General features: G+C 37.4%; 1 protein-coding gene across 3 annotated transcripts in view; it reads left to right on the top strand.

Annotated features, from left to right (window-relative positions):
• The window catches only part of DRD2 (dopamine receptor D2), a 192973-nt gene that overhangs the window by 108697 nt on the left and 59867 nt on the right, over positions 1-24409 (top strand). For all 3 annotated transcript variants that reach the window (XM_075839736.1, XM_075839735.1, XM_075839737.1), the window contains one exon: positions 10759-11056. In XM_075839736.1, coding sequence (XP_075695851.1) covers positions 10790-11056 — 267 coding nt within the window. In that variant the 5' untranslated portion in view covers positions 10759-10789. The remainder of the gene's footprint in view (positions 1-10758; positions 11057-24409) is intronic.

Raw genomic sequence — 24409 nt, 5'->3', positions numbered from 1 at the left:
GAAGTTGCTTTACTAATTTTACGGTGATTTTTCTCCTTCAGTCCTTGTGGAAATGAAAAAAAAATACCTAAACCTACATTTTATTTGAAAAAATGTAGATTTTCATTTTTACGGCCTACTTCCAATAAGTTCTGTAAAACACCTGTGCGGTCAAACTGCTCACTATACTCCTAGATAATTTCCTCATGGGGTGTAGTTTCAAAAATGGGGTCACTTGTTGGGGGTTTCCACTGTTTTATCCCCTCCGGAGCTTTGCAAATGCGACATGGCCTCCGCAAACCATTCCTGCAAAATTTGAGCTCCAAGAGCCAAATGGCGCTCTTTCCCTTCTAAGCCCTGCCGTGTGTCCAAACAATCGTTTATTACCACATGTGGGGTATTTTTTTACTCGGGAGAAATTTCTTTACAAATTTTATAGTGCTTTTTCTCCTTTAGTCCTTGTGGAAATGAAAAAAAAATTAGCTAAACCTACATTTTATTTGAAAAAAATGTAGATTTTCATTTTCATGGCCTAGTTCCAAAACTTTTTGCAAAAAAACTGGCCGGTCAAAATGCTTGCTACACCCCTAGATAAATTCCTCGAGGGGTATAGTTTCCAAAATGGGGTCACTTGTTGGGGGTTTCCACTGTTTTGTCCCCTAGGGGGCTTTGCAAATGCGACATGGCCTCCGCAAACCATTCCTGCTAAATTTGAGCTCCAAGAGCCAAATGGCGCTCTTTCCATTCTAAGCCCTGCCGTGTGTCTAAATAACCGTTTATTACCACATGTGGGGTATTGTTTTACTCGGGAGAAATTGCTCTACAAATGTTGTGGTGCTTTTTCTACTTTAGTTCTTTTGGAAATGAAAAAAAATTAGCTAAACCTACATTTTATTTGAAAAAATTTAGATTTTCATTTTCATGGCCTAGTTCCAAAAATTTTTGCAAAAAAACTGGCCTGTCAAAATGCTTGCTACACCCCTAGATAAATTCCTCGAGGGGTGTAGTTTCCCAAATGGGGTCACTTTTGGGGGGTTTCCACTGTTTTAGTTCCACAAGACCTGTTCAAAGCTGACATGGTGCCTAAAATATATTCTAATAAAAAGGAGACCCAAAATCCACTAGGTGCTCCTTTGCTTCTGAGGCCGGTGCTTCAGTCCAGTAGCACACTAGGGCCATATGTGGGATATTTCCTAAAACTGCAGAACCTGGGCAATAAATATTGAGTTGCATTTCTTGGGTAAAACCTTCTGTGGTACAAAAAAAATGGATTCAAAATGAATTTCTGGAAAAAAATAATGAACTTTGTAAATTTCACCTCTACATTGCCTTAATTCCTGTGCAATGTCTAAAGGGTTAAGAAACTTTCTAAATGCTGTTTTGAATACTTTGAGGGGTGCAGTTTTTAAAATGGGGTGACTTATTGGGGGTTTCTAATATCTAAGGACCTCAAAGCCACTTCACAACTGAACTGGCCCCTGTAAAAATAGCATTTTGAAATTTTCTTGAAAATGTGAGAAATTGCTGCTAAAGTTCTAAGCCTTGTAACGTCCTAGAAAAATAAAATGATGTTCAAAAAACGATGCCAATCTAAAGTAGACATATGGGGGATGTTAGTTAGCAACATTTTTGTGTGGTATAACTGCCTGTCTTACAAGCAGATACATTTAAATTGAGAAAAATGCAAATTTTTGCAATTTTTCGCTACATTTTGGTGTTTTTCACAATTAAATACTGAATGTATCGGGCAAATTTTGCCAGTAACATAAAGTCCAATGTGTCACGAGAAAACAATCTCAGAATCACTTGGATAGGTAAAAGCATTCCGGAGTTATTACCATATAAAGTGAAACATGTCAGATTTGAAAAATGAGGCTCTGTCAGGAAGGTCAAAAGCGGCCAAAGAGGGAAGGGGTTAAAATCAATACAGACAATGTATTCAATTAGAGATGAACAAATTTCCTGAGATTTATTTCGGGTCTGATTTGGTCGAAACAGCTGTCTGTTTTGATTCGGTCCAAAATAATTTGCTGTGAATTGAAAGTGCCCTCATTGCCCTGAAAACTGGTGTCCGAATCTATTGCTATAGATTTGACTCAGTAGTTAGCACTATTGCCTTGCAGTGCAGGGGTACTGCGTTCAAATCTAACCAACATCTGCTTGGAGTTTGTATGTTCTCTCTGTTCTTGAATGGGGTTTCCTCTGACATCCCAAAAAAACAGATAGGGAATTTAGAATGTGAGCATTAATGGAAAGAGTGGGTATGGATGACCTCTGTGCAGCATTGCTTTGACACTATGTAAGTAACATAACAAAATAATCTATGTGAGATCCAACCCCTTTCAAGCTGTTTAAGACCAAGCATGTACCAAGCATGTAATGTGACGGCAAAATGCAGTGCATTTTTGGAAGGCTGACTACAAAGCATTCCGGGTAAGCCCGCCCAAGATTGTGTGATCCTTTTTATAATTGGTAAAATGCCACATTTGCCACAATTCATGCGCTGTGAACCCCAAAAGTTTCTAAATTTGCCACACCCTAAACTTTTGGGAAATTCAGACCGAATCTTAATTGTGTAGAATCGCTTCACTCATCTCTTTTTTTTTTTCTTGAATTGCGTTAAGTTGTACAACTTGTCATAATACCAATTCAATATAACACAAATAAGTACATAAAAATGCCAAGGTATAACAATAATTTGCACATGCAAAGTCAGCCATTCCAGTTCTATATATCTTCAAAATAATGCATTGTATAATGTAAAATTAATTTAGTTAATAAGAGCTATGGGGAAAAGCCTCATAATAATAAGGCTTTGTTCACATCTGCGTTAGAGGCTCTGTTAGACACCTCCATCGCAAATCAGGCAGAGATTTCTGGAGAAAATAGCGCAGCATGCTGTGCTTTTGTCTCCGGTAAAACGACGGACAACCCGACGGAAAGCCGACGGAACCCATTAAAGTCAACTGTTGCCTCCGTTATTCCCTTGTTCTGCTTCTCTGACGGAGCACAACAACAGAACACACCGACGCAGGTGTGAACCAAGCCTTTCTGTTACAAAAATATAGATTGATGGTTAGTAAGACTTGTCTGTAGCTAAACTTCCAATATCCTATAGAAAAATTAATCACTACAGAGGAACTCTGATATAAAAGTGATTCAGTGCTTTAAGTGTGGACCAATATGTATTTATCTGCTAACCATTGCTCAATGAGACCTGCAATCTAATTTCTGATCTCAATCACACACAAACACTGTAGACAAATGCATAGGAATCTATTCATGCAACATGTTCTAGAGCAGGATGAGATTAGCAGACTGATCTACCGTTTTGTTGGAAAAGATTCGGTATAAATTATTCATTTAAATCCTTGACTACTCTAGGCTTATGTTTGCCAGTGGACGGCTTCACTCAATAATTGACAGACTGCCTTGTATAGGTGTGCATACAGAAATAGCTGTGTCACTTAGTAGGAGCGCCCACTAGACTCATAATGGTGTATAAGTCTAGTGGGCAGTCCTACACCATGATTGGCAGCTATCTCTGTATGATTCTTTTTACAAAGAAGTATGTCAATCATTAAGTCACTTCGCCCCCTGGATTTATAAGCCCATAGTGATCACAATTTGAATGAATAAAGTACTAATTATTCTGAATATTTTTTTTACACTATATATATATATATATATATATATATATATATATATATATATATATATATATATATATTTATATCAATCTGCTCAGCTCCTCCTGTTCTATAACATATGTCTTGAAGATTGGACAACATGTTCAACGTTACAGGTTCCCTTTAACCTATAAGTAAGTGTTGCAGGAAACCTTTGACCCCATTGACATATCCTATTTTTGGTGTGCTCAGTCAGGATCAGTTAATCAATACATTTGTATTGTAGTTATAACAGTTATTAAATAAAATTATTTGCAATACATTGAAAACACAACAGTAAAGGGGTTGTCTCTTCTGAACTTCTTAAAAATCTGGAAGTTTAGCATTTCTATTATCAGTTAATTTAATTTGGCTCCTATTTTATAATTTTTTAACCAGTATAAAGGCAATGACTGACAGGCCTGCTTTATCATTACACCTATTGTTTGTAGGAGGAAGCCATTTAATGGCACATAATGACAAGAGGAACAAACCTCTAGAACTTTGCATTGCAAAACAACTTAACATGGCACAAAAAGTTTGTTTAGAAAATGTGATGATTTGGCGTGGAACACAAAATGATGTGTGTTTACAAGCAATAGCATGGTCTCATAGGAAGGTGGTAGGATTTAAAGGGGTTGTTCCCTTTACATATGGCCGAATAGGGAATATGGACATAATATAGGGAGTCTAACAGACGTCTTCTGGAAAAAGCAGCTCCCATTGTCAAGAATTTGGTTTGATCGTATTGTCGTCCACATGGTCGGCGAAGTATAATACTACATTTTATGTGCTGTTTTCTAAAAAGGAGAGGTAGTTCAGATGAGGCAACCCCTATGTTCGGGTACTAATCAGTCTCAACCGGCAGGGATAATACGCTGAGTTCGTACGAAAGGAATCACACCACACAGAGTCTGGTACAAAGCTCCTTACTCAGCATCAGGAGAGGCGTCACTGCTTTATTACACACATTTGTTCTATATCTCCTTTCTCCTGGGGGTGGGTACATGTTATCACACTTTTAATAAAGCACGTATCACTGTAAGCCTCTTGTTACTTGTGTCATCCTTGGATAGGTTCACCCTTATCTGGTCCTTTAGATATGTCTTCATAGTTCATAGTTCGTTCATACCAGGAAGTGACTTGTTATTGTATTAGGGCGTAGTCCCTGTTCAGGGGCCATCTTGCCACGTATACTTATCTAATCCTACTATTGCTTCATCACAATTATGTACACAACTCCTAAGTCTATATTTTATTAAAGAAAGAAAATTATTATAAACATTAACTTCTGTCCACTCCATCCTTCACACCTATACTGTTGTGTTTTCTATGTATTGCAAATAATTTTATTTAATAACTGTTGTAACTACAATACAAATGTATTCTGCAGAATGCGATCACTCACATGGTCCACGTTCTCAATAGGACTCACATTTGACTTTTCAAAACACTCATATGCTACGGCCAATTTCCAAGGTAATCTATTGACCAAAATTTGTTGTAGTGTTGGAGGAACCTGCAACAAGTAGAGAAAAATACAGAAATGTGACATAGTACATAGAGATGTTAACCGGTCAGGGTACATATTGTAGATATAGGGATTGCAGAGGTTGCAGTTGCCCCCACATAATGAAATCGGTTAAGCTCAATTGATTGTATGCATCTCTCCCTCTTCATATAAAATCTAATAATGTGTATCTTGGTGGAAACAATGTCATTGTGAGTATTTAAAGAGCACTCGATCACCTATGAACACTTTACATGAGATATACTTTATCTGAAACTCAATGCATCGAGTGATGATAGGGATCTTTCTATGGGGACATTGATTAGGGAAGCAGCTGACAAACTATGAGAAATGTCATTGTAGTAATTGGATATTGCCTTTTACATTCAAACAACAGATTGAATGACTTGCCTATCGATAACGTCCTGGTATAGCTCCTTCTGTGTAGGCACAGTTAATTAAATATGTAACCTGTCTGTTTTTGCCATGTTATAGTTTCAAAAAGAATCTGTCACTAGTTTATTAATGCCCTATCTCCTAACTAATCTAATAGGCGCTATGACGCTAATAACTACAGTGACATTTAAAAGAAAAAAAAAACGTTTATTATTTGCAAAGTTAAGAGCATTTTTCTAAATATGCTAATGTGGCTATACTTGCCAAATAGGAGGTGACTCTTTCTTTTCACTCTGGGCGGTGTAATGTTTTCTGCATGACGCTGTCCAATCAACGTCATAGAGTTCTCCTCTTCCCAGTCCAGCAACACAGCGTGATTATATATTATACATCTTCCATTCCCGACTGTGTCTTTAACTAGTAATATCTCCGGTTGTTTTACAACTAGGACACTCCTGAAGCCACATGAAAGATTAGAATCTCATCTTTCATATGTCACCAGAACCACTGTTCTAGGTGGTCCACCGCCCGAGATATGGCTATTTGAAGAGATCCCCCTTCCCTCCAGCCTCAGTCTCTCACACTGTGTGAAGCAGCTTCATGCTGATAGGACAGGTCAGAGGCTGTGAGGTAGCTCCACCTCAGGAGAATCACTGGTGCTGACACCCACATGTCTAGTATAGCCTAATTTGCATATTTAGAAAAAAACCTCATAACTTTTAAAATAATATCTGTTTTGAGACACAATTTTCACTAGCATTATCAGTGTGACAGCACCTATTAGATTAGCTAGGAGATTGGGCATTACTAAACTAGTGACAGATCCTCTTTAAAGTGAACCTTTGATTAACACTAGATATATAGTCATCATTAAAACTTGCATCTTTGTAGTAAGAGATGGTAGAATAACATTCACAGAGAGTCAGAGTGATTTTGATTTTGGAATCAATGGTTAAGGAAATTCCGAAAGATTTGCTAATCTTATAGTACCTACTGTCGCTGAGCCCGTGGTATTGTCTGTCACAAGGCCAGAAGAGGACGGTTTGAACCCACCTTGTCACCAAGTCACCAAGGGCTTTGACTTGGGACTAATCCGGGCAGTGGAGTCTAAGGCAAGACCTGGTCTTCACCCTTTAATCCCTGTACAGGGATGTGGACTTTGCTGCAGGAAGCCCCAGGTGGCTACACCATGAGTAGAATCCCCTTGTGACAGAGAACATAACAGGGCATGCTTTGGTATGGGAAAAGGGAGACCTCTTCTCTCTGCCGTTAACCCCTTGAATGCCGCGATCAAAGCTGATCGCGGCATTCAAAGTAAATAAGAGAAAGGAGGACTGCCCTTTGATCGCTTCACAGGAAATCCCTGTGACGCGATCAAAGTCCATAACTTGTCTGACCATATTTCCTGTTAGGGCATACTGAGGTATGCCCTAGCAACTGCCTGTGCACAATCAGTACACAGGCTAATGTACTGGCATATAGATATATGCCAGTACATTACAGTTAAAAAATAAAAATGAAAAATCCCTCTATGGGATTAAAAAAAAAGTTACATTAATTTAAATAAAAATTAATGTTTAATAAAAAAATAAAAATACACAGTTTTACAAAAACATGAAATAATATAGACATATTTGGTATCGCCACAACCGTAACAACCTGTACAACAAATGTATAACATTATTTATGGTTGGTGTATGGTGTAAAAAAATTAAAACTGCAGTGGAACTGCTTTTTTTCTGTATTTTCGCCAAAATAAAAATTTATATAAATTAAACGATAATGTAATTGTACCAGAAAATGGTACCTACATAAAGCACAACTCGTCCCACAATAAACAAAGTCTCATACAAATGCGTCGTAAAAAGATCAATAAAGTTATGAGCGTCGGGATACAAAGAGGGAAATATAAAAAAATTGTTTTGTCCTCAAGTCCAATATTGGCCATGTCCTTAAGGGGTTAAGGGTTCCCTCGTTTTGACGGAATCAATAACGTAGTCGACTGCGAAATTCATTCCATCAAAACGACTGTACCCTTAAACAATGGTGACAAACGGAAACCTACGGAAAGCTCCAACGTAACCCATGAACGGAGTCCCAAAGCAAATGTGAACAAAGCCTAATATTGACATTTAGAACAACTACAAAAATCATGTAAATAAATATCCAGTTGTTGACATTGCAGACATACTGAGCTGTCTTCCTTCCTCCAATTCTATATACTTTATGTGTTATATTAAATTGTACCATACAGTGATTTGCATTCTGTGAAACAAGCTTAACATATTTTTAAATTATATTTCAAGAGTATATAAGTTATTTCTGAGTTGGAGCTGCTCATAGACCTTGTTCACACAGGGAGGATATGCTACATAAAAGTACACTGCGTATCCGTCCTGGAACCTGCAGGGAATTTCACCCAAGAAACCGCACCAAATTGTGATGCCGTTTTTTGGGCGGAATGTCCACTGCAGAAAACAGTGGTTGAAAAATAAAATCTTATACTAACCCCGATCTCAGTTGTCATGGCTTTGCGTCCCTCTGTTATCCATACAGTCCGGCCTTCTGGGATGACGCTGCGATGAGACGTCATCCCAGGATGTCAGCCTGGACGGAGAACAGGAGAAAGCGTCACTATGACATCGCTCGTGTGGTAACTATAAACCTTTTATTAATTTTACATTTTTTTTTTTAAATAACTATTTATGTAATACACAACAGATTTTCCGCAATAAAATCTGTTGTGGTAAATCGTCAGTATTTACGCTACGTGTGAACATACCCATACAGAGCAATTCTGCCTCATTGGCTGGGCCTTATAGGGTATATAGTTGGGGGTTATCCTGATGAGTCCAACGGACTAGCTGCATATTTAGTAATTCTTTAGAATCAATCAGCTTGCTTGGCCTATGTATCCACATCAGCAGGACATCCAACTATCCTGCTTGTTAATTTTGTGTTTTCTACCTTGCAGCGTATGAGAATGAACTTAAAAATATGAGAAAATAGCAAGAAAAAAAAATGGAATGCTATGAAATGCTAGAGTCTATGTCAGATGCCTCTATAACCATTGTTAATCAACAGCAGAAATTCAAGTATAAAAGGGACCTGTGAACTTGGAGTATTTTCTCTGTGCTGTTTGGTTAAACAATTCGAGGAAACTAGAATGTACACTGATTGTATTATCATGTTACATTCAGGAATTTAATATAAAGACAGCGTATACTAAAGAAGAATTGTAAACACATACTGAAATGTATAATGCACATTACATCTTCATGCAGGTTTATAGTTAGATTGTTGATAATAGAAAAATAAAATAATGTAATGGTATAATACACTGTGCCTCAGGCCCACAAGGACATTTTTGATTTCTACAGAATCCATATGTGGAATACATTTTTGAAGTCTCTTTCTAAAACTATTTTGTTTTGAGTTATTAGATTTAATGACATATTTTAGAGAAACTCCAGTTTAGAACCAATTACACTGAGTATTATTTCATCTAAATATCATTGAGAGGACAAAAGAGCACAATATAGAGAAGCGCACACTTTTATAGAGAAGCGCACACCCAAAAATAATGAAAATCTACATTTTATTCAATACAAAAAAGGGTTAAAAACATCTAAAACAAGACAAAAAAAACAGGTCAATGCAATATATTACAGGACACACTGCAGGAATCACGCATAATAAGGTGTGAACAATACACACGGTTCAGCTATGTATACACGTTGCATAAGCAACTATAATATGTATACATAGTTGACCCGTGTGTACTGGATTTTCATTATTTTTGGGTGTGCACTTCTCTATAATGTGCTTTGTGTCCTCTCAATGCTATCTGTATTTTTGCGCATTTTGCATCACCCGTAGTCAAGTATCCTGTATCCAGTGGTGCTTGTACGCTACAGTCTCACAATTATTTAATTCAAAGGAGCAATTTTGTGACTAGAATGCTGTCAAATTACTTAGCTCAAAATTTGTAATATTACGATGGCTAATGCACCAAAATCCTATTCAGATTAGAGTTCACAACTGCCTGTACCACCCATCTTTTTTGCCCCCAATGCCTACATACCTCAGCTCGTGTAAAACATGGTAATGGTAGTACATATTTGTGTCAAGATCTATTTAAACATTGTTCTTTTAGGAAAGCAACAATGTTCAAGCAATGCAGAATACTTGTTTTTCTAAATCAATAGATTTGGATTAAAATAATTTTCTTAGACAACAATCATAGAAAACTATTCAAAACAGGTATAACAGTCAGACAAATGACAATAGTAAGTACATAGGAAGTGTGCTTACAGTATGAACATGTGAAGCATTGACAATAATACTGGTTCAGATATTCCAGCGAAACATACATATCAGATCTACATACGGTATTAGCAAATATGTGAAACAAAGAAAGATATAATAAACTTTAAAGAGGCGATCCTCTGTATCAGGATATAAGATGTGTACATTCGTAAGGACGACACAGGGTTCAGTGCGTCATTCCTTAAAGTAAGAGCTTTGAGTCCAGCAACTCCTATTATTTAGGAATTTGTGATAGTATAATTGTTGTTGTGCAATACATTTTTCATACATACAAGTATTGTTGACAAGAGCTATAACTTCTTGGATGTGGGGCTGGATTGCAGGATTGCAGGTTTCCAGTATCTCGTTAATACTAATTTAGTGGCCATAAGGATATGTGCGACAATAGTTATAAAGGGACCCGGATATATATCTAAATCAATAAACAGTAAAGCCAACTCTGGTTTCAAGGGGAAGGTCTGTTTGGTAACTGTTTGAATTACATTGTGAGCGGCTACAATCAATGGGTGAATCTTTGGGCAATCCCATAGGATGTGTAGTAGAGTACCTGGAGGTGAGGCTGTAGGGAACATCAAATGTAATCTAGAAGGGTTATAGTACCATCTTAAGCTGGTCTTAAAGACTGCTTCTTAAAATGAAGTGCATCGGAAAAGACCTTGTATATAACAGCAAAATACAGATTTCCATTGTGTGACAGAAAAAGTCAGATTAAGGTATTTTTCCCATTTGGGCGAGGGGAATACGGAATACATTTGGACACTTTGGACATTGAATATATCTTTAATTTCCATTATGCTACATATGTGTAAAATGTGAAACGGCAAAAGAAAACTTGTTATGTCTAAAGCTCACTTGTCCATTTCTTCTATTCCACAGGGCTACTTTGGAGAGGGATCTTCTCACCTTCATGGATCTAAGGAATCTGTCCATGTACAATGATGAATATAATAATGGCACTAATGGAACAGCCATTGATCAGAAGACTCACTACAATTACTATGCCATGCTGCTTACACTCCTCATATTTGTCATCGTCTTTGGCAATGTTTTGGTGTGCATGGCAGTGTCCAGAGAAAAGGCTCTACAAACCACCACCAATTACCTAATTGTCAGCTTGGCGGTAGCCGATTTGTTGGTGGCAACATTGGTGATGCCCTGGGTGGTTTACCTTGAGGTACGTATCCTATATTTAAGTCACCTACAATGTGTTATATCTCTACATATCCACTTACTGTACATGCAGTTTATCTCTGCCAAATATCATTCTATAATTGCATATACATATCACAATTCATCTGCCTGCCAATAGGCTTAGTTTAATATGTAGAAATATTATAAATATATAGCATAGCCCTGCAAGCTCCGCTGTTTCCGTACTCCTGGCCACCTCGCAACTCAGTGACTGGAGCCCAGCGACAATTAGAGAGGGTAGGACGGGGTCGGGTGGTTTCATTCTAGAGATATGTGTGGGTCCCATAAGTTGGACCTGCATCTATCGGACATTTATGCCATATCCTGTGGATAATCAAAAAAAGTCAGAGATTGGAATAATATTAAAACAAGAAAAAAATGGAAGGTAGATAGCGCTACTTCATGAGGATAAGAGGTCATCAAGCTTGTTATTAGTTATAATTCAGCTTTTAATAAGGTGACGCGTTTCAACACCGGACAGGCGTCTTCATCAGACCATATACATAAAAAACTAAACACAGTGTGGTTTATGAGCACAAAAAAAGCCAAATAGACATAATGACGTCATGAGTGGCAGTTACACTAGCCACTTAAAAGAGTGTAGAATAAAAGCATTTTAAAAAGGGGCATATAAGTGATGATTTAAACACAAATATATGTTATATAGGCGTACTCTAAGGTAAAACAATATTTACGTCAGTGGAATTATTAAAAAAATATGCATATATATGTGTATAGTAAGAAACTAAAGAAATGAGAGGTATGTGGAAGGGAATGGTTAATGCACTGCTGCGCCGGCTACAAGGAACTGTCTGGTGTGATGGTGCTGATTCGGACATAATAAATCATCACTTATACGCCCCTTTTTAAAATGCTTTTGTTCTACGCTCTTTTAAGTGGCTTGTGTAACTGCCACTCATGACGTCTTTATGTCTATTTGGCGTTTTTTTGTGCTCATAAACCACACTGTATTTAGTTTTTTATGTGTATGGTCTGATGAAGACACCTGTCCGGTGTTGAAAGCTGAATTATTACTAATAACAAGCTTGATTACCTCTTATCTTTATGAAGTAGCGCTATCTAGCTTCCATCTTTTCTTGTTTGAATATTGAAAAGTCGCGGTGGAGTCCAATTGTCCCATCGGCTAGGAAGCAGCAGCAACTTCATCTCTTCTCTACGCATAAACAGATTTGTGCCTGGATATCGCACAACTATCTCAGGTGAGGGCAGTACTTGCACTTTTGTCCAAAATCTCTTGTGTCATGATTTCTGCACCATGAGGCTCTTCTTTCTTTAATTTTTTACAGATAACAAGATATTAGAATACACCTTTAAGGTGATGTACAATGCAGTCTGAATGTCTTCAGACCCCTTCAGTTGTTTCACATTTTGTTATGTTGAGGCCATGTTCTAAACAAATGAAAAACTCAAGTATTTTCCCCATCATTCTGCACTCAATACCCCATAATGACAAAGTGAAAACAGAATGTTAGTTTCTTTGTTAATTTATTGAAAAGGAAAAACTAAAATATTGCATTGACATAAGTATTCAGACCATTAACTCAGTACGTAGTTGAAGCACCTTTGGCAGTGATAACAGCCTCCCGTCTTCTTGGTTATGATACCATAAGGTTTGCACACCTGGATTCGGGGATTTTCTGCCATTCTTCTCGGCAGATCCTCTCAAGCTCTGTCAGGCTGAATGGGCACCGTTGGTGGACAGCCATTTTCAGGTCTCTCCAGAGATGTTCGAGTGGGTTCAAGTCAGGGCTCTCGATGGGCCACTCTAGAACATTCACAGTGTTTTCTTGGCTGTGTGCTTAGGGTCATTGTCTTGTTGGAAGGTGAACCTTTTGCCCAGTGTGAGGTCCAGAGCACTCTGGACCAACTTATCATTAAGAATATCTCTGTACTTTGCTACATTCATCTTTCCCTCAACGCTGACCCGATGCCCCGTTCTAGACACTGAAAAACACCCCCACAGCATTATGCTTCCACCACCATGCTTCACTGAAGGGATGGTATTGGGCAGGTGATGAGCAGTGCCTGGTTTCCTCCAGACATGATGCTTAGAATAGAGGCCAAAAAGTTAAATCTTGGTTTCATCAGACCACAAATTCTTGTTACTCACAGTCTGAGAGTCCTTTAGGTGCTTTTTGCAAAGTCCAGGTGGGCATTAATGTGTCTTTTACTAAGGAGATGTTTTTTTCTGGCCACTCTGCCATAAAGCCCAGATTGGTGGCGTGCTGCAGTGATGGTTGACCTTCTGGAAGTTTCTCCTAATTGCACACAGAATCTTTGGACCTAAGCCAGAGCGACCATTGGGTTCTTGGTCACCTCTCTTACCAAGGCCCTTCTCCCCCGATTACTTAGTTTGGTGGGGCGGCCAGCTCTAGGAAGAGCCCTGGTTGTTCCAAACTTCTTCTATTTAAGAATTATGGAGGCCACTGTACTCTTGGGTACTTTCGGTGCAGCACAATTTTTGTGTACCCTTCTCTAGATCTGTGCCTCCACACAATCTTGTCTCTTACCTCTACAGGCAGTCCTTTCCTCCTTATAGCTTGGTTTTTGCTCTGATATGCATTGTCAGCTGTGAGACCGTACAAAGACAGGGGTGTATTTTTCCAATTCCTGTCCAATCAAATTAATTTACCACAGGTGAACTCCAATCAAGGTGTAGAAACATTTGAAAGATGATTTAGAAAAATGGGAGACCCCCAGAGTTAAATTTCATGAGTCATAGCAAAGGGTCTGAATAATTATGTCCGTGCAAAAGTTTTTCATTTTTAATAAAAAATAAAAAATTCGGTTTTCACTTTGTCATTATGAGAAATTGAGTGCAGAATGATGGGGAAAAACTTGTTTTTTTTTTTGTTCTTTTAGCACAAGGCCTCAACATAGCAAAATGTGAAAAAGTGATAGGGTCTGAAGACTTTCCGAATGAACTGTATGTATTTGTTAAAAGGATATTTTGGTTATGAAGAGCTAGCAGCAATTTTTACCTGTCCACCGAATAAGTGATAACTGCTATTTAAGTAGGACCCCCTTCATTTGAATGGACCCGAAAGATTTAGCATTTATTACCTATCCTGTGGAAAGGTTAAAAATAGCATATAGCTCTTCATAACTGTAATACACTTTGTAGTTTAATGGTGAAGTTACTTTTTCACATCATATCTAAATGGATTCTTAACAGATCAGCCACCATTCAAATAATCAATAGTAGTGGACACATGGAAAAAGTGCAAATACTTTTTTACAGCACTGTAGTTCATAGTCTATTGCAGTCCATTGTAAAGGACTTTTATTACAAAAGGAATGTCAATGGAGATAAATGACTTAGTACATGTGTGGTGTACATGCAGCTATATATAAAATAGCCCAGTGGAGAGGGTTATATTAAGAAAACACAAGAAAGGATTTGTTAAAAAATAGGAAATTGCATACTGTACAATAATGGGTAAACACTTGAGGCCAGTCCATTACCGACAAACAAGTGCAAATGCATTAAAACGAGGACTTCAACTCTCTCCGGATTTATGAGCCACTATTTGAATATACTTTACTCCACTGTAAGTCAATAGACTGAATCTAGAACTGAATCAAACTGTTCATACTGTACATCACAATTAATTACGTAATGACCTCTGCTGTCCTTTAATTTGCAGCAATGTCCACTACATTTTACTGCTATACACATCTGCATCTTATAGTGATTTATTCCATTTTTATCACATTTCAAACATTTCAACTAATTAAAGGGGTTGCCTGGCCATCGGGAATATGGATGACCCCTCTGTATAATCTAGAGTGGACAGCCAATGTAAAGAGTGACCTTTCTACAGTCACATGGTTGTCCATTCATTCAAATAGGCACCGTGTAATATAACATATTCCTGCAACAGGACCCACGGTGAATAGCTCCAGTTGGGACAACCACTTTTAAAAAATTAGATATTGCAGTAATATTCTTCCTGCTATATTTTATAGCTTATCTCTTAGTGAAAAATACTATTACTGTATTTATAAATTTTATCTAATACATTAAACTGTTAAATACACAGTTGGAGCATTATGTGATTTGTATTGTTAATTTTTATTAAAGGCTATGTAAAACTTTGAAAACTATTTTATTTAAAAATAAAACAGTGTATCAGTGTAATTTGTGCAACTTTCTAATTACTTTTTATTAAAAAATATTTTTACTTTTTTAGATGCAGCTACTTTGTATCATGGATATACAGCAGCTGTATTGTGTGCTGAAACCTATATCCATCAGGACAGCAGGACTGACGTGTTCAGTGACAGCGGGTCCTGTGTGTCTCTGACAGGCAGGATCGAGCTGTTATCGATCACATCTAAGTTCATAACTTAGATTTGATCGATACCATGTGGATCCAACGTGTCAGAGATATGCAGGACCCATTTACACTGAACCCGTCAGTGCCGCTGACCTCACGGATTCAGGTCTCAGCGCAAGATACAGCTGCTCTGTATACAGGATACAAAGCAGCTGTATCTGAAAAAGTAAAAATCATTTTTAATAAAAAAAAGTAAGTAAATGGTTGCACCAATTACACTGATACACTGTTTTATTTTTATTTCTTAGAAATATTATCAAAGGTGTATATAGCCTTTTAGGAGTGAAAGTTAAATAAAAGAAAATAAAATGTTTAAGGGTCATTGACAAAAGCAGCGTACAAGCAACCATCAATACGACCTCAATGGTGATTACAGCAGAATTAACCTCAACAACTCTAATTAACCAACATTATGATTTGCACCCTCTTGGGAATTAATTCTACAGAAGTTAAGAATTTATATTGCATTTTAAAGCTAGAATATGTAAATTCCTGAGAATTATTGAATACAGAGACAAATCAGAGGTGTCATTTCACCAAGCCAAATTAGTAACTTCTCTTGCCTTGGCCTCAAACAGTGAAGAAAAAAGATAGTAGATCATTTAAGTCATTTTAGAGTTGGCATGTAGAAAGGGCAATGGTCTTAAGCAGTCATTGTGGAAGTAGCCCAATAATTTTTTCATTTTATAATTTAAAGGGGTTCTCTGCTTTGGAAAACCCTACTTCCTTGACAATAAGATAGAAAATATAACATAGAGAAAGTGCGTGTTGTATTCATATTGTATTTTGTTCATAAAATATAGGAACCAATGGCATTTGATAATGGAAATATCAGGGAGTTCTTTGAGGTGACAACTTCATATTGCTCTTTTTCAAGGCCTCCTTGAAGACCATGTCCAATATGAAATAAGAAAGAGGCTGAGGAAAAATGTGAGACCGATTTTTGACCCACCTGTTGAGACAAGACTAATTCAGATATATTGCATTATTTCTAATGTTAGCCTGTTAACTTGATATAGTCAGTGTTTTGACAAATCCTGGACCCCATGTTAAGAAGTAGTACGACTTCCTATGAGTACTACTTAAAACTTCAGGAAATTTAGTTTGCTCGGATCTAGAATAATGCTGGATTACTGTGGGATACAAAAAAAAAATGGAGGCTCCGAGACTAGCGTACACCATATTGGTATTACCAGTATCATTCCAGGTCCACTGCTACAAAGTATAAGAAATTCACAGCCCCACGATCCTCCCCTAAGATTAGCTACACTGCACTATCACTTATCCTGCTGCCTTTCCTCCCCCTCCAATCATGTAAGGCCTTGTAAGAGCGATTTAGCAATGAACATTTTTTTATTTTATTTTTTATTCTGGTTTATTGGGATTTGTAGGCAAAAAGATGAGAGATGAAAAGACTTTTATGGTCGTGAATTAATTAAATAATAGTTAAATGATCCAATCAATATTTCATTGACTAATGAAAACACCGGTCCCTACTGTTTTCCACATTGCATTATTTGTCAATGGTTTCCATAAAGAGTTTTTTTGATCTGATGAAAATGTTTTTGTCTGTAAGAACATTGGAAAATTATAGAATTTAGGATTTTTACTCATATTCATCATGTTAGGCATTGTGACTTTAGAAGACTGACTGGGTAAAAGCACTACCTCCTGTTACTAACTGTTACATCCGCAAGCAGATTAGGTTCATAATGGGGTAGATTTACTAATGTTGTCTTAAAATTAGAAAGCTTCGAATTATACTAGCTGCACCAAATTTATCACAGCGGCTCACGCTGGTTGATAAATTTAGTACATCTTTAGATAATACTGTCTAATTTTATACCACCTATTGGTTGTATTACTTTGGATCACTTTTTTTGCACCAAAAATTGGGTGCATCTTAAAGGCTACATACACCTTTTGAGGGGCATTTTTTTTTTTTTTTTAATAAACAGGTCAGTCAGTGTGTTTGGTGATACTATATAATTAGCCTTTATTAAAAATTTGTTTTCCTTTTTGAGATACAGCTGATTTGAATTCTTTATACACAGCAGCTGTATCTTTCGTTTTGACCTGAATCCGTCAGTCCGGCAGACCTGAGGGCTTCAGTGACAGCGGGTCCTGCCTGTCTCTGACATGCAGTATCCACCACTAATAGTTTAAATCTAGGTAATGAACTTAGATGGGATGGATAGCAGGTGGATCCTGTGTGTCAGAGACACGCAGGACCCGCTGCTACTGAAGCCATCTGTCCCGCATGCCTGATGGGTACAGGATTTAGCACTACATACAGCTGCTCTGTATGCAGAATACAGAACAGCTATATCTAAAAAAAAATGCCCCTCAAAGGTTAACACAGCCATTAAGCCATGGCCTCTTTTTTACTAAGCCATGCCCCCTTGACCAAGTGAGTCACAAAAAGTGTCTTAAACACTTTATAAATGCGGCACACGTCATGGGTGTGAGAATTCTGACTCAATTTGAATATTATAATACCCTTTCATCATGTAATAAATAAGAGTTATGAGGGGTAGAGGGAGGTGGAGGGAGGGAGATCAAGCGCTCTACCCATGAACTCAGCAGACTAATAACTATAAACTATATTTTTTGGTAGGCTTTATTAGCCAAATGGCACAATATTTTTATTGTGCCATTTGGACTATTGCTAGATTAGACCTGTCTCTGTAATATACTGCCCTTAAATTTAAGTTATTTGGAGCCTCCTGCCCCTTACTTAAAGTTCAGTCAACCACTATTAGATGTAGAAATATCACAGCAAAAAAACAAAACAATAATAATCCAAGAAATTGTCAGATAATTGTCAGAGAATCATGAACACTTTGCAATATTACACAGCCTTTTATTCCTGAACTTGCAATTTTTTGGTGTGAAATTATAAAATTCATTCAAACTTTATTTTTCATTCATTTTACATTTTAATATATATTTCAAATCAATAACTTGTAGCAAAAGAGCAAAAGGCTTCAGTTAAAAATAGAAGTGGTTAATCTTTGTGTGTTTGGCCTTTGAGGAGATACTATGTAATAAGTCTGTACGCCAAGCCAAGTAGGTTAACTCACCCAGCGCTGGTGCTGTGGGATTCCCCTTATTTTCTTCTGATATTGTTGTAATTTTATTTAGTACATGGTGGGATTTCCTATGGAAAGTGGATAAATGCTCACAAAGAAAATGTCCCAATATTATTAAATCAGTAGTTTGAGCAATAGCCAAAATGTTATGTTTATTTTACTTACCATAATATTGAAATTCTTCTATTCACCTAGGGCAGATAATTTTGCATACGTGTCAACAGGAAATGCAGCCATATTGGTTGTCACATTTACGTTATCTTCTCAGAAACTGATGACCTATTATGAGTAAGTTCTATGTATAACAAATTGATAATTTGCCAGCAGTTATTGAGAACATAATATAATATGGCTGCACTTCCTGTTGTTACGTCTTCAAAAATGTCTGCCACAAAAAATGCCACTATCTTAATAAGTAAAAAAACAGACATAATTACCAAATGTTGTCAACTGTTCTAATGTGGCTAATGTACTGTATGATTCTACATGAACTTAGTGTTAGGCTGGGTTCACACGACCTATTTTCAGGCGTAAACGAGGCGTATTATGCCTCGTTTTACGCCTGAAAATAGGGCTACAATACGTCGGCAAACATCTGCCCATTCATTTGAATGGGTTTGCCGACGTATTGTGCAGACGGCCTGTAATTTACGCGTCGTCGTTTGACAGCTGTCAAACGACGACACGTAAATGGACTGCCTCGGCAAAGAAGTGCAGGGCACTTCTTTGCCACGTAATTTGAGCTGTTCTTCATTGAACTCAATGAAGCACAGCTCAAGATTTACGAGCGTCTCAGACGGCTCGCAAAATGCGAGGAGGAGCATTTATGTGTAAAACGAGGCAGCTGTTAACAGTCTGTCTTTTCACACGTAAATGCCTCTCATCGGGTGAACATACCCTAATTAGTAAATGGACATACCTGAACCGGTTTTCTATGTTCTATTCCTCTCTAACATGATTGTGGTGATGTGAGTGTTATAATGATGATGATGATTGATGATGATGATGATGATGATGATGAATAAGACTTTGCCAACTTACAAGCACGGTCAAATAGAGGCTAACAAGTTTGGCTATCAACTTGGATGAGATCCAAACATTCAGGTCCATGGACAGGTAAATCCATGATGCTTGCTTCTCCTTTCAGAAGACTACTGCATATAATGATAGAAGCAATTATTTCCTATCACTTTCTGAACTGTCCCCAGTCTATAAACTATGCCAGGGGCATAGCTAGGGGCAGTTGGCTACTGTGGCGTGTGCTCCGTATGCTGGGTGCCACGGAGGGTGCTAACATGCTAATTTGCCTTCTCCCGGATATTTAAATACATGGATAGGGCAGTCAACTGAATGAATGCCCCGAATGAAGGAATGCCTAGTTATGTTCTGACTAATGCAATATTGCAAAAATTCAGAGTATTGACCAGATTCTCACAGTCTTATTATTTCCTCTGATTAAATATAGGGGTGTTTCTAAAATGCCTTTAGCCTTTGTTTTATAGTCACAGCCATGTTAAGTTAGAAGGTTGCTACCAAATCAAAGAAATACAACTAATATATTATTTTGTGCCTAGTGCAAGGCCCAAGGAGTACTGTGTCATGTACCGGCCCCTCAGGTGCTGCACTAGTGTGTCAGTTTTTCCTAAAATAGATGCCCACTGTTCCTTTGTGAAAGGTTATATAACTATGTAGCCAGATTAATTCCCAACATCCACAGTTTTAAATGTGCCTGAAAACACATCTATTTAGATAGGCCTATAACATTCCCTAATCGGATTCCTTTCCATGGTCCCTCTTTTAAATTAGTCATCAGAATAAGATTCCCTCACACTCCTTCACTTCATGTCCGTCATACATGATACTGGCTGGTGACCGGCTCATGCAGCTTTATGTTAACACCCCATGTGTATAAAAAAAAAATGGCTGGGCTATTGTACAGAACAGAGACTGTTACACTTTGTGTCTCCCTTATTTCCTCATAGATTGTAAGCTCTTGCGAGCAGGGTCCTCACTCCTCCTGTTTGAATTGTAAATTAACTTTGTCACCATGTAATGTCTGATATTGTCTATTTCATTTTCCCTCTAAATTGTAAAGTGCTGCGCAATATGTTGGCGCTATATAAATAAAGATTATTATTAGATTGCTAGCGTTAAATAAACTAGTTATTCCTTCTGAAATACTTTAGGCAGTAGTGGTATCATTGTAAACATACCCATCATGATGATCATGCAGACCCTGCCACTATCCCGCAGATCAAGAGCAGGACAACTTCTGTAGTACAAACAGCCGTCTAGCAGTGGACATCAGAGAGATCCGTATCAGTTATGGGAAGACTGCCCTGGTTCAATTGAAGGACATTAGAGTAAAAAATCTTTTGGATAAAAAAAAAATTAAAAAAAAAAAAAAAAACACAAGCATATTTTTTGCAATAAATAAATGTTTTTATAAATAGGTCCCAAGAAACAAAAGGATATAAAAATATTTGGTATATTTCCAACTGTAACTATTGGTACAATGTATTTTATATTAATTTATGATGATCAGTTTAGTTAATAATAAATAAATAAAAAAAATCTGCATTTTTCCCAAAATGAAAACAAAAATTATATAAATTAAACAATATCTATGTACCAAAACATGGTTCCTAAAAAAAAGTATAACTCATCCCACAAAAAAAAAGCTTCATACAGGTACATTGACCTATGTCAAAATGTTATAGCCTTAAGAAGATCGCACAGTTAAGTCACATTGAATAACATGTTTTAAGCATAAAAACAATAAAATATAGCTTTTCTATTTAAAGGCTATGTAAATCTTTAAATCACATTTTTTTAAATACATCTTTGGTTGATTGGTAATCTTATATATGGTCCCAAAAACTATGGAACATGGTTGCCACCCCAATCAGGAGTCATGCAAGCACAAACAATAATAGGGACATAAATAGGTTAAATTTCAAATTTTATTAAGTCCCTTAAAAATGAACAAATAAAGATAAGGAATAGATCAACATTAAACCAGTAGACACAAGAGCTTTGTAACACACAGGAATGAAAACCATAGGTATACAGCAGGATGATTATAACAAAGTATATTGGTGCAGATGACTCAATAGCTACCACTTTGGAAAGGAATATACTTGTGGATATCTCACTGAGAACATAATACTACAACTCCATAGTCCAAGTCAAAAAGAATAAACATTTCTGTATTGCAAGGAACAGTAATAGAACATGGGGTGCAGGATAGGTTACAAGTCTATAACCACTAACATAACCAATAGCTAAACATATACAAACATCGTGAGGTGGAATATAATGACTTACCGCCTCCTGAGGAAAACTTATGAGAAACGTGCGTCGAGGCGATCAGTGACACTGTTGACACTAAGCTTAGGAGATTTTCCATCTCATTATGTTTTTATCTTTTTAGCTATTGGTTATGTTAGTGGTTATAGACTTGTAACCTATCCTGCACCCCATGTTCTATTACTGTTCCTTGCAATACAGAAATGTTTATTCTTTTTGACTTGAACTATGGAGTTGTAGTATTATGTTCTCAGTGAGCTATCCACAAGTATATTCCTTTCCAAAGTGGTAGCTATTGAGTCATCTGTAATAATATACTGTGTTATATTCATCCAGCTGTATACCTATGGTTTACATTCCTGTGTCACAAAGCTCTTGTGTCTGCCAGTTTAATGTTGAACTATTCCCTATTTTTATTTGTTAATTTTTAACGGACTTAATAAAATGTGCAATTTAGTTGATTGGTGCAACTTTCTAAATAGTTTTTACTAAAAATTATTTTAACTTTTTGAGATACAGCTGCTATACAGAGCAGCTCTGTCTTTTGCTATGACCTGAATCCGTCAGTTAGGCGGACTGATCGGTTCAGTGTCAGCGGGTCCTGCGTGTCTCTGACACGCAGGATCCACCTGTAATCTATCACATCTAACTTATGAACTTAGATGTGATAGATTACAGGTGGATCCTGCGTGTCAGAGATACTCAGGACCTACTTTCACTGAACCTGTCAGTCCTGACGGGAGCAGGATTTAGCAAACGATACAGAACGATACATATAACTAGAGATAAGCGAACCGGGACAACCGAACCCGGTTTCGGTCCGAACATCGCAAAAAGTTCGGTTCGCAGCGAATCCGAACTTCACCGGGTTCGGCCGAACACGTTTTGACCGAACCCGGGCGGGCAGAAAAAACATTACAAAAATATTATACTAATTGGCAGCCACTTGTCTCTATCAATCACTGATAGAGAAAAGAGGCTGCTGATTAAAAATAAAATAAAAAGCATTTCATACGTACCCGGTCGTTGTCTTGGTGACGAGTCCCTCTTCTTCCTCCAGTCCGACCTTCTTTCCTGACGCGGCAGCCTGTGATTGGCTGCAGAGGCTGATGCAGCCTGTGATTGGGTGCAGCGGCCGCGGCAGCCTGCGATTGGCTGCAGAGGCCGCGGCAGCCTGTGATTGGCTGTAGCGGCGACATGGATGAAACGTCATCGCTGGAGGCCGGACAGGAGGAATGTAAGTATGACGTATTTTTTTTTATTTTTTATTACATTAAAATTGTATTTTCCTCGCGCCGAGCATGGTACTATCAAGGTTGCTGAAAGAGTTAGTGCAGCCCATTTACTCTTTCAGCACCCTGGACAGTACCATGCTCGGCGCACGGAAATTACAGGTTTGGTCAGAACTAGTTCGGTCCGAATCGAACTTTTTCGTGAAATTCGGCGAAGCAGCCGAACCGAACTTTTCATAAGTTCGCTCATCTCTACATATAACATATAATACAACATATAAAATTTTTATTTCAACCGCACTGTGAATATTAACCCTCTCTAAAATATTTAATAAAGGCTAATCAATGAGTTATGTGGGCCCCAAAATGGCACCATTGAAGAATATAACTCATCCCACAAAAAAAAGCCCTCATGAAGCTACATCAATGTAAAAATGAAAAACGTATGGCCCCTGGAATGTGGCAAATGTGCAAATGTAGTAAAATATAGAAAAATGATGCAATATATATGTGGTATTGCCGTAAAAGTAACCACCCATAGAATAAAGTTAAAATGTTATTCATACTGTACGATGAATCTAAAAAAAGGCTTAATTGCTGTTTTCTTCTCCCTCCCTTAAAAATGAATAAAAGTTAATTATTAAGTTACAGGTACCCAATAATGGTATCATTATAAAAATATAATGTGTCCCGTAAAAAAAACAAGTCCTCTTAGGGCTACGTCAACGGAAAAAAAAAAGTTATTGCTCTTAAAATGTGGTCAAGAAAAAAATAAAAATAAATGCTGTGTCCTGACGGTCCAATTAGGCTAGAAGGATACTTGAGGAATTAAGACCAACATTGTAGGTCCTCATGGGGTTAAAAGAAGAATAAGTAAATCTATCATGCTCTGAATTATTCAAGTTGGTTGCTATGATGACAATCGTCGTTTTATGTTACAGTACATCCTTATATATTCTCCGAAAGCGGAACACCACTGGGTTTTATTCGAATCACTTCTGCTGTGACTTCTTCCACTGTGTTTATGTGTTAGTTCCTAGCTACCGTCAGTAATGCCAGTCCTCATGCAGGCATTTTATCTTTAGCGCTAATCCTTAAAGAGCGAATTAGATACAGTTAGAATCTCCGCTGGCAGTGCTGTCCAACTGCTATGAAGTAAAGACATAAATAGCAATCTAAATAAATATTTCCAGCGTGTCTTCTAAAACTTTCAAGTTCTGCTGTGCTTGTCTTTCATGTCTCACGGTATAGGTTATGCAGATAATCTCCTATGGAAATCATAATGCGTAAAGTTTTCTTCCTGCACCAGAACAGTAAGATTATTCTTTTCAAGTACTGTAGA

Source organism: Rhinoderma darwinii, chromosome 10 (assembly GCF_050947455.1).
Source record: "Rhinoderma darwinii isolate aRhiDar2 chromosome 10, aRhiDar2.hap1, whole genome shotgun sequence".
Classification (NCBI taxonomy): domain Eukaryota; kingdom Metazoa; phylum Chordata; class Amphibia; order Anura; family Rhinodermatidae; genus Rhinoderma; species Rhinoderma darwinii.
The sequence above is the reverse complement of the archived record's forward strand: the minus strand, read 5'-3'. Positions and strand labels throughout refer to the sequence as shown.